The sequence below is a fragment of the Glycine soja genome, chromosome 6, assembly GCF_004193775.1.
Source record: "Glycine soja cultivar W05 chromosome 6, ASM419377v2, whole genome shotgun sequence".
Lineage (NCBI taxonomy): Eukaryota > Viridiplantae > Streptophyta > Magnoliopsida > Fabales > Fabaceae > Glycine > Glycine soja.
In genome coordinates this window covers 2,816,340-2,828,865 of record NC_041007.1, presented here as the reverse complement: position 1 = coordinate 2,828,865, position 12,526 = coordinate 2,816,340, and the positions used below count along the sequence as shown (strand labels likewise).

The 12,526-nt window shown below is 28.8% G+C and overlaps 1 protein-coding gene across 1 annotated transcript; it reads left to right on the top strand.

Annotated features, from left to right (window-relative positions):
- Positions 1-9,259: 9,259 nt before the first annotated feature.
- On the top strand, positions 9,260-10,483 carry LOC114414697 (transcription factor MYB44-like). Its single transcript, XM_028379060.1, has one exon. It carries the CDS (start codon positions 9,581-9,583, stop codon positions 10,244-10,246), a length of 666 nt encoding a protein of 221 aa, XP_028234861.1. The 5' UTR covers positions 9,260-9,580; the 3' UTR covers positions 10,247-10,483.
- Positions 10,484-12,526: the final 2,043 nt, after the last annotated feature.

Here is a 12,526-nt window from a genome sequence, read left to right as displayed (position 1 = left end):
TTTGTTTTGCTCTTTGACAATTAGTAAAACTCAAGTGGAAAATCAACCTTATATTTTTCTTACATAGATATTTTTTTAATTAGTTCAACAAATTGTACCCTAGGTTCAGACTATTAGTAAGAGACTTGGAGTACTTTACATGAAAATATAGTCACATATAAAGTTACTATTTCATGTGTTTTTTTCTTTTTTTGAAAGCTATATATCTCATGTGTTTTTTTAGTTATGTCAAATTTGAACATAAAATTTCATATAAATTATTTAAATCTTCTATTATTAGGCTGATTTTAGTGATTTAAACATAAGATTTCGTACAAATTATTTAAATTTTCTATAATTAAGCTTATCTTAGTGATTCAGTATCAAAAAGATTTGTGCAAGAATTATATATAGCATGATGTCATTATCTTACAACTCAACAGTAGTCATATTTCATGCGGACAAAGGTAGGTATGAGGTATTTGACGTTTACTCTCAATCCAGCAATCACGCGGTGTAGAGTGTAGACAAAACATACCCAGAGTTTGTTTCGATGAAAATTAATAGGGATTAAGGGGAAAATGATAGCAAGCGGATAATTATTATTATTTTGAGAGATTTAAAAAATTATTAAAGCTGAGCGAAATTGTTTCCTTCCAACATTTCATACTCTTAATTTTAATTTGTTTTTGCTTTCTCAAAAAATGGAAGGATAACGATGGAAAATTTTTCAAGGATTTGAAGTATATTTATGTTTTTGTTTTAAGTTTCATAGAAATCTCCTTTATTTATTCTTTGAATTTATCTACATTTAAATAATTTTTTTGGAAAAAAAAGACTTTATAGTATAATGTGAATAACTAACGTGCCCATGCGTTGCACGGGTCCTATAATACAAGTTATTGTTATCTGGATAATTGAAAATTTATGAAAGCTACGAAATGTGAGGGGAATTGTTTCCTTCCATCAATCTCAAAAAGCTTCTATCATAATGCTTGAGATATGAGATAGAGCACAAGCATTTTCTGTCTCTCCAAACAAACACAAACCTATGTTCAGAATTTGCATGAACAGGAGGAAAAAGAAATAGGCTTTATTGGTTTAGGTTATATAATGGGCTAGAAGGACAAAGTCTCATTTACACAATTTTTTCTTCCTAGGTCAGAGAATCAAAATCATGTGTGTCTTCTACATATTAGGTCAGAGATTAATCTCGCTCGTAGTGTATAACTGTTATTGATCCAAGAAAATTTTGTCTAAGATAAGAATCAAATACAAATTCTCTTGTTAAATAGATCGTTTTTACTCATATGAACGCAACGAAAGTTTATACCACTACACCAATCCTTTAGGTTAAAGCCCCATTTACATAATATGTATACCTTACTAGACATATGACTATTGCTTCTGTGCAGGAAACAACAATCTAAACATATTCCTCATTTACGTGCATTTGACAAAGGCAACTTTAAGCAATAAAATAGTCCATAGTTTTTTTTGACAAAAAAATAACCCATAGTTAATGCTTCCGAATTCCCATTTTTGGGCTTGCACTTGTTCCGATTATTTTAGTATATAGTAGTTTCAAAACAAAGCTAAATGTTGTAGCTTGTGCATAAAAAAATTGCTTCCTGCGCCCTTGCTTGGGTTTTAGATTTGTCAATTCAGTCGGATTGATTACACCTTTTGTCTTTCAGAATGACCAATTCGAATGGTGAAAATACGTTTTTGAAAAGATGCAGAAAACAAATTTTAAGGTGGAAAAAGCAATGGCCCATAACTAATAGACAACATTAGCATTTAAAGTCCATACTACTAGGGCCAAGACTTAATGGCTCAGGTCAAAACAAACCTTTGTTATTCTTGAGAGTGCATTTATTTTTTACCATAAAAAAAAATGTATTTCAAGGATTGAAAAATTATTTTTGAACAAAGGGTTTATCGTTACATTTTTCTTTTTCTTTTGCAAAAGAATCATTTTTTTAAGAACACTTTTTAAGGGTCTATTTAGGGTGCTTTTAAGTTGCAATTTTTTTATATAAAAAAAATAAAACGACAACCATTTTAGGGTTTTGGTTTCAAAAATTGGCCATACCTCCTAATGTTATCGAAAATCCTGCATCTTTACAACCATGTCCTCTAACATTGCCCAAATCGTCCTTTACACCATCGCCTCGAATGGCTCGAAGCCTTCTATTCCCTCTTCCCCTTTTAACCCCAACATTTGTCTCCGTCCTTGCCTTCGATCGAAACATCTTTTTTTCACACGATGATGCCATACTGCATATTGGTTAGATGTACATTACCTTTGTTTTGAAGGACAACTGAGTAAAGGACTAAAGGAGATGTTTTTAACAAAATATTAATTAATTATAAATAAATGATATAATTGGTAACAATCTAGTCATCTAATCATCTTAACCTTTTAAACTAACGGTCCTCAACTGTTTTCACCACCACAAATCACATTTAGCCATGTTTCACGCTAGTCTCTGTTTGGAAAATAAATATAAAATTTTTCTTTCCACTTTAATTACATAGAAAGTTAATATATATTGAGAGATAAATAAATAAAAACATAATATAAATAGTCATTGGGTAAAAAATAACACAGTTTTTATTATTTGAGTAATGATATATAAATATCTATTTTTTTTTTAAAATATCTAACAAACACTCATCATTTTTTTTTTATTTTTTTCCCTTATCACATGTTTATAATGCATTAATACTTAATAATATTTTTTCCTTTCTCATTAAATGTCACATAACAGGTGTTGGTAAAGGATTTTTTCTTTTATTTTCATCCACTAACGGACTGATTGTAAGAGTACAATTGGACTCATCTGCAAAGGAACTTCTTTCCACTACACAGAACACATCTGCACATGTGCAGATACAGATGAAGGAGGATTTTCTTTTACTTTTTGACTTTTTCTTTTCCCCTATATGCATCCCTCCCTATTCTAGTGAAACAAACTAACTGTTAAGGTTGATAACATTGGTATTTTTATAACTATTGTCTCTAACTCTCTATTCCGTTAAAGCCAAAATTACTTATGTTCTTTTATATATAATTTTCTGTCGTCTAAATTGTGTTCCCAATACCTCACAACAACACTACAAAAGAAAACAAATCATACTAATAAAAAGAATTAAAACAAACGAAACACAAATTTTTAATATGTACTTATAGAGAGTGTTTAGAAACAAATTAATTATAAAGAATAAATTGATCGATTCTTCCAAAAAGTCTTCTGAAAACTGACAAAATTAGCTCACTATTTTCTGTAAAACATGTTGAGTCAATTAATTTACCATAAATTATCCAGATGCGAAATTGTTCCCTTTGGCGTAGGGTAGGAAAAATCCATGCATAAAATGAGTATATAGACAAATCCAACAGACTTTTTATTTTTTAATTATCAAGGGAATATATAAAAAAATTATACATTTTTAAGATACTAAATGCTTTTTGTTTTAAATGTAATAGCAATCACTAGGAAACCTATTAATTATGAAGGGAGTAGCATATTTATTGATTATAAAGTCTAGATAAATGTTGTAGTTTATTAAATTAATCATAATCTGAACTGTGCTTTATCATTGAAAAAAAAGAAATTATAATATTATCAATGTAGAATTAAATCCATTGAGAGAAGTTATAATAATGAAATGGAAAGAAACAGAATAGAAAATGAAAGAGTTTCATTTAATTAATTAGTTAAGGAGAAAGAAAGAGGGCAAGATTGAAAGACGCGTAAGGGAGTGGGTCCAAAACAAACAAATGGGTTGTTAGGGGGCACCCATTGATGGCAACATTTCAATGTCTTATGAATGAAACATTCATGCTCTAATTCCAGGCCCCACTTTGCAGCCGCATTCGTACCACACCTAAATTATTACTATGCTCCAACCCGACCCGTTTCCGTTAAAACCTAACAAATGTTTCCTACACTTGAAATTCATGGACAAAATGTAGTATTTCCTAAACACATTGATACCGTCCAATATTTTAATGATTTATTAATGTTTTTTTTTATTTTCAAGAAATATACTATTAGTAAGTTATATTTTTATATAATTATAATTCCATCACTCTTACGAGACTTAACTTGATATGGGAAACAGAAAAGGAGCAGGGAATAATTTGGGGAGTGGTTGAATAAAAAAAAACTTCCAAATATTTTTTTCCTTGCACTTTTAGTTTAACTACAAACATGCGAGGAAAGAAAATTTTGTGAATCCCATCATAATTTTGGTTCTCCTATATTTGATTAAAAAAAATATAAAAGAAGACTTTTCACTACATAAAAATCAAATTGATCTTATCTTTGTTCTGTTTTTTTGGGATATTAAAGTTATTTTATGTATATTTTTTATTTTAATTATTTACACATATGATATTTTCCTCTATTTTATTTTCTCTTCCACAAGATAACATTAAAACCTTACTTTCCATTATTTTCTCTTTCTTTATTTGTACTTTTTTTCTTGGTTTTCATCCTAAATTATTTTGCACTGATAAAAATATAGTAAAAAAATAAATAATAATTTTATAAAATTATTATAATTATTAATTCATTTTTTAGGGTTTGTAGCCCATATTATTGATATAAAAAATATAAGTAAGGGAAAGTAACTAATGATACATTAAAAATTTTAAAAAATAATAATTAATAATATATGAAAAACTAAAATAATTATTATTTTAAAAAAAAATGTTTCACGACAATTATTATATGAGGAACTTTTATTATCGCAATAGATTATTGTTATTATATTCACAGAAAAAAAATATAGATTATTGTTATTGTGCGGTGCTGTGGTCCATTGATTTGGTTTGGTTCTAATTCCAATGTAACGGAAGAAGTCGGTGCGTTAGAGTTTGGTGCCAGCTGTTTTAATTAACTGCCCAACTGCTTCCCTTCTTTAGGATCAGCTACAACACAACAATCCAAAACCCATTTATTATTATTTATGCCACGTGGGCGGCTACTATGTCATCATTCCTTCCTCCAAGAACCAAACTGCATTTTAAGCGCGTGCGTTACTCAATTTCTCCCATTTTTTTTTTATTCACCCAAATAATTCTCTCACTTTATATATATATATTTGATTTTCCTATCATTTGCTTATGAAATATGTTAAAGAATAGTATTTCTTTTTGTTATTAAAAAATCAATGTTACATATATCATTTTTATATATTCAACTAATTGATGAATTTCGTTAATTCATGTGATTGATATAGTAATTTAAGGTCTATGGTATCCATGTGTGAATAACTATAAAGATTTGTATTTGATTTTTTTTATATGTAAGATTTCTTTAGAGAAAGCATACTTATATATCATGAATGAGATTAGCATTGATCCAGTGAATTGAGAGATAATCATGGTCTCTTATTTAGAATAAAAAAGTATTCTTAAAATACTGGTTAATAAATTAAAAAATATTAAAATTATATCAACATACATATAAAAATCATAGGGGATAGTTAATGAATTTGATAAGAATTTTTTCATAAAAAAAAAACAAAAACTATTATTTTCTCTCTAAATCTGAAAACAATTGACTATGAAATTATAATTCTCTTTAAATCTGAAAATAATTGACTATGAAACTATAATTCTTAAGTTAAATGCTAACTAGTGATATTAATTAAAAAGTTATAATTTTTTTTTTATTAAAATACGTAAAATAATGTTATGTTTAATTTTTTTATATCCTCTTATTATTTCCATGATAAATATATTTTTAAAATTTTTTCAATTAATGTAGTTAGCAAAACCCTATTTTTAATACTTCATCGCTTAAACAAATAATTTAATTTGACAACAAATATTAATTAGTGGCAAATGATTGTGTTAAATGCACAAGATGTAGGTTGGATTTTCATCGTCGCCTCAATAAAAAAAAAACTATTATTGGACTCAAATAATTATGAAATGACACGTCATTGAAATAATAATTATATTTTAAGTAATTTTTAAAAATCTAATCACTGTGTGAAACCTCAAAAGGTGATAGTTCTGAAACGATTTTTTTTTTTAAGATGAACGTTAAACATACTTCAGAACTTTTTGTAATACACTTTTATTATTAGATAGAATTATTTATTGATCATGTTAAGTAGTGCTTAATTTATTTTATGACCAGCTTCTATTTTTTAAAATAAAAGCTGAGCTAAACAAAATTCAAAACAAATATTTTGTAAATTAACTTTTTTAATAAAGAAAATTCTGATAAGCATACTTTTAAAAAAGTTAATTCCATGAGTTTTACTTTTTCCTTTTTATTTTTTAAATCCCAATATCCAATGACATATTTAAAAAAAAAAATTAATATAAAAGTAACTTCTAAAGATAATAAATTTGTAAAATACTAAACAACTTTAACTTTGAAATTTGAAATTTTAATTGGAACTTTGAAATACTTTTAAAACTCTAGAAAATAAAGTCAAACATTATTTAAAGTTTAAATATTTTGACTTTCCTTTTATCGGTAAGATAAGGATAAATATAAATATTTAAAATTTATTATATTTTAAATAGATAAAATTTTAAAATACCTACTTAGCTACATGCTTTTTAATATAAATTTTGTAGCTAATTGTTGTTAGTAATTGCATAATCATTGAAAAATATATTTATTTATTTTTATTTTAAATTAATTATTAGCATACATTTTAAGATGGAACATTAGTTAAATTTACTTAATTATTATATATTTTTCTTCCAACGAATACATGTTAGTCCTATGTTGTTAAAAATTCCTAATAACATATTATCTGCATTTTTCAAATATATTTTATAATATTCAATAATTTATTAAATTATCCGAGTTCAATAAAGTTATATATAATCCAATAAGTACAAAAAGTATGACTCAAGTACATTATTTATCTCTTTATTATTGTTAAAATTTGATTTTGATCTTATTTATTTTTTCATGTTTTTGGTTTTATTATTTATTTTCCACAAGTATTTTTTTAAAAAAGATAATCATATTTAAAACACAGTCAAACATTAAATATTCAACATGATATTTTGATATTGTTTTGACTATGTAATATCTGAACATGACATCTAATACTCCTTTTCATCTTTTTTATAAGAAATAATTTATAATATAATTTTTAAAAAAAGTTATAATAGAAAATATAATATAACTTGTTAACACATAAGAATCAAAGGTAATATTTAAGGGGGGAAAAATTTACGTAACAATGCAAGAGGCGAGAGAGTATCACATCATAATCAACATAGTGACATATGCTTGCATATATTAAAATGTCATTTATAATTTTTGTTAATTATTTTTTAAGGGACAATTTCGTTAATTATTAAATATCAAATTAACAATGAAATAAAGTTTTATAATGTTTTTATTAGAATAGAAAGTTTTATACTTAAAATAGTAGAGAATGACGTTCACACAAACAAAAAAACAAAATCAAATTTCAATACTAATAAAAAGACTCAAAGTTGGATTAAATCTAAAACTAAAAGTATCTAAAAATGTTATCAACAAATATTTATGAAAATAGGTGCTTAACCGAACATGGACGTGGGAATTGGTTACGGGTGGATTCATTGAAATTGGTGTGTAAAGTCAGGCTCTAGGAGAAAATGTGGGGCCATTACTATTGGTAGATTTAGAGCTAAAAAGTCAAAGGGATTCAATTTGAATCACGTGAGATTCTTACAGGCTGGAGTGGGGCCTTCCTACGTGGAGGACGTTGAAGTCATCTATATATATAACATAACTGATTGCTGCACAGCACTTATAGATAAAGTTGAGTTGAGAGAGGAGAGAAGAATGAGTTTCACTTTTACATTACAGCTGTATCTTTATGTCCGGCAAAGAAAAGTAGTCAAAAAACTTTCGACCCCACTTGTTCTTCTTTTAGTAATCTTTGTATTAACAATTTTTAAAAACGTTTGTTGTGTGTTAAACAGCTCGACTTTTCCTGTCATGTCATGTTTTAAACGCACCCAACAAAGACCAATTAAATTAACTATTTGTGCTCCTATCCATAGTATTATTATTATATCCAGTTACTATCCCAATTTCCATACTTCACTTATTCAGTACCAGAATGATTTTTTATAATTCAATTCACACCCACTTTTATTTCTAGCTTAATGTGCCTAGCTATCCTCCTCTCTGTACAAACCCACCATATATTATAATGGGGAAATGACGAATATATACATATTAGGGTGTATAGGTAAAAGGAAGAAGAAGAAATAAATAAATATAATGAAAGATGTTATGGAATGAATGATATGTTTGATTCAGAGAAAAAAATGAAAGGAAAGAATAAGAACATTTTAGTCATTTAAATAAATACTGACATTTTTATTTCATTTTCTTCTCATTTTATAAAGAAAACTAAACATGTAAATTTTCAATTGATTTTTAATCATTTCCCTCATCATATTAATTACTAAGTAACCAAACTAAGGAAATATGATTTTTCTATTTTTCCTTTCTCTTCCATTCTTTCCTCTTGTTTTTTCACCGTACTAAAATAGTGTAAGAGATATAAGAAAAAAAATGTAATGTATATGAAAGAGAAGGAAAAAAGAAATAAAAAAACCAAAGTATATAACAGATAAATTTTTATTGGAGGATTGCACACAAATTAAATATTTTTCCTTTAATGTTATTTATTTTATAATTAAGGATCAGTTAGGATTTAAATTCTACACTATTTAGATAGAAGACAAGGACTGTTTTCATTTATATTGATGATTGTTGGTACTAAAGTGTATAAATTTAGTTATGAATCATAATAATAACTCTATTACACTATTACGTACGGTCTCCCCTCTACAGCTGTTGATTAGGGTGGTGGGGAGGGAGGTGTCTGTTCCAATCGTGTAGTCACTCTAAATTTGGATTGTTTATTTGTATTACATACGTGTGAAGTCGAATAATATGTTTCTTATTCTAACCTGAGGATACCTAAATACAGGCTAACTGTTATGAATTACAAGGTGCCAAATTAGTAAGGAGAAGATGTCAGAATAATTAATAGCTAGAATAATACTATTGCAGAAGAATAACAAAGCTTGGAGCCATACTATTATATTATTGATTATACGCCATGTCTGGAAGCAAAAGCAATAATAGTAATAAAGTAATGTAAAATGAAGGTGGTGAGGAAATTTCAAAGAGGAGAAAATGGACAAAGAAAGGAAGGAAGACAAAGGAGGATCAGAGTGTGCCAGCCAGAAAGCTTGGTTTCACAAACAGATAATAGTAGTAGTAGATATCGATATCAATACCAATATCAAATTCAAAACAAAAACAAATGGCATCATAGAGTCATAGTAGTTAGACCCCTCACACCCACCAACTATACATAAACCCAGTTTCCTGGAAGTACCCCTTGTCCCTAATCTCATTCATTTCATGCCATTAATTATAATTATATATAATTCTACGCTGCATGCACCTTTAAGTATAATCATCATCATCACTCTCTCCACACACATATATAAACCCAAACAAGTGAACAACACTCCCTCCTTTGTCCCATTACTAGTACATACATTCCCCTAACCAAGTTTTAAGTTTTTATCAACAGAATGGAAGCAACCAACAGAAGCTCTTCCTCCACTTCCTCTTCCTCTGATTGCTGCTCTTCCGAGTCCAACCCCAATAAGCCCGACAGAATCAAAGGCCCATGGAGCGCCGAAGAGGATCGGATCCTGACCGGACTCGTCGAACGATACGGCCCACGAAATTGGTCCCTCATCAGCCGCTACATTAAGGGAAGGTCCGGCAAGTCATGCCGGCTCCGATGGTGCAATCAGCTTAGCCCCGCCGTGGAGCACCGCCCCTTCTCGGCCCAAGAGGACGACACCATCATCGCGGCCCATGCCCAGTATGGTAACAGGTGGGCCACTATAGCCCGATTGCTACCGGGCCGAACCGATAACGCCGTTAAGAACCACTGGAACTCCACTCTCAAGCGCAGAGCCAAAGGTATTAACATTAATGTTAATCACGCCAACAACGAAGTGGCTGCTTCTTCTTCCGCTCCTTCTCGCCACTTCGACTTCGAGGATGATCCGTTGACCGCGTTGACTCTCGCTCCTCCTGGTATTGCTAATGGCACTGTGGCGGAGGACGCCGTGCCGGACCATCGTGCCTCGCCGGAGGGGTTTTGGGATATGATGAGGGATGTGATCGCGAGGGAAGTGAGGGAATATGTGTCTTCCAATTTTTCTGATAACTCGGGTTTTCATTAAATCAATCATAATCATAATTGTTATTATGCTTCTTCTTTTTTCTTTTTTTTTTTTTAACTTTAGGCAAATTATTCTGCAATTTGATTTTGCCTTACTGGACTTTGGAATCGGATCAGAGAATTAAATTAAATTAGACCCTTCTGACTTTTGCTATTCATAACAATTTTCTCTTCCGGCGAATCATACTTCGTTTTCTAGCTGATGGGTCTATTTTCTTATGGAGACTTTTGTTTATTATATTTGGGGCAAAATCTATAACGTAACAGTTTGTGGATTTCACTGGCCAACTCACCGAGTCGAATGTTTAAAGATGAATTAATATTCATTGTTGAAGCTGCATAAGTGATAAACAGTACCTCGATCTTAAAGCGAGATTTTGTTTCAATAATATTGATGATTTATTTTTGTTACCGAAGTTCGACCTGGAAAGGATTGGGGAATCAACTACAAAGTCCTAACTTGGACAAATAAAAACAAGCATATATATACAAATGGAGAAATTGAGTCTAATTAATTACTATTAACTTATTAACGATATACCTTTTATGTTTTGATAATTGATATATATCTAGTCTAATTCAAACTTTGCTATTGAATTTGAATCCACACTTCACATTTCGACAAATCTACTGGTACATATATGATTTAAGGAATCCCATATTTCACTGGGGAGAGGGAATGGAGAGAAACGAGAAATGAATGGGTAAATGCATAATTATAGCAGAATAAAATATACAACAGGAGCAGAATCTGGATTTGTCGTTATCGAGACACGCTTTCTATTATTATAAACTCTAATTCTCCTTATTCTGTTTAAATTAATGAAAAGGCCATCCTTTAATAATTATTATTTGAACCGAAGCTCCTCAAGGCATTGTGTCGTTACAAGTGAATATATAACTATAGTTTATAATTTATTTTATCAGTAATGAATGACTATATATAGTTTATAATGCCAGGATATTAGTAATCTATATTTTTTATAATTGACTAAAATTTATTTAAAATTATAAATTTGTGTGGAAGTCTCTTCTTAATTAATAAGTACCATACATTATTTTATATTTTTTAATAAATTTTAGTCAATAACAAAAAGTGTACTAAAAAATATATCACTGGTAATTTAAATGACACATGATCATTTTTTTGAGGTGAGATTATTGCACTCAAACACTATAAGTATAAATAAACGTTTCGAAGTTCATGCCAATACCAAAGACTACGTACAACACTTGAATTTTCCTTGCTACTCATCGATCACAAACTTGAGTTGAGTCTTTTATATAGATATTTAAGTATACATAAAATAGAAATGAATAATAAAATTGCTACATGTGCGGTTACAATATCGAAGATAAATTTTTTCATAAAAAAAGTATAAGTATGAGGAGAATATCTTACACAAATTTCGCCAGTCATTTCTAGTGGTGGAGGAGAAAAAAACCTTCCATTGAGAAGTTATTGGAATGCACGAGAAAGATAATTCATTGACAAGTTATTGAAATAAATACTAAGTAGGTTCTTGGTCTTTATGCCAACCATGCTGGATGTAAGGTTTTATAATAACTAAATTTCATTCGCTCGAAATTAATAGCAAGAACATTTGATCATAGAGGGTCTATATATATATATACGAATTAAAAGAGTAAATCTGAATTATATACTTAATTTAATTACAAATAGTGAATTTTAAAATATAAAGTTAGGTGATTTTTTACAAATAGTGTTTTTTTAAATAGTAAGGTGATTTTTTAATTAATTACATAATCATTGGATAACTTTTAAAAGATATTTAAACAACTAATTAATTATGGCTATGTAGTAAATAGTTTTCAAAGATGGTGAGGAGTGAGAAACTCTAATAAAATTAGTCTTTAGTAATGACAGATTATTTTTGGATATATATATAAATTCAAGAATAACTCTAATAAAATTAAATATTTGTTCCCATAATTAACTAATCTGAATTATTATGTTTTAATAAATAAACTATGAGAATGAAAAATAATTCCAGTTAATCTTTGACTAACTTTATTCTTTCGATCTCTATTATATGAGATAATGTTCGTGCCATATGCAGCCAAAGGCTTAGGTATAAGGTCATATATTGTTGAATCTGGAACTAGTTCATTATTAGATGATGGACCCTACGATTCTAGCCGAAAATAGACAAACTTCGTAAAAGCATTTAGAATGCGGCAAGCTATATAGCTAGGGTTATAGGTATGGTTGGTTTATCTTGCACCTGAAGACTGGATCACATGGATTACAATTCAAATA

Bases quoted from the DNA above. Each gene is read 5' to 3' on its own strand.
- LOC114414697 (XM_028379060.1), top strand. From the start codon at position 9,581: ATGGAAGCAACCAACAGAAGCTCTTCCTCCACTTCCTCTTCCTCTGAT.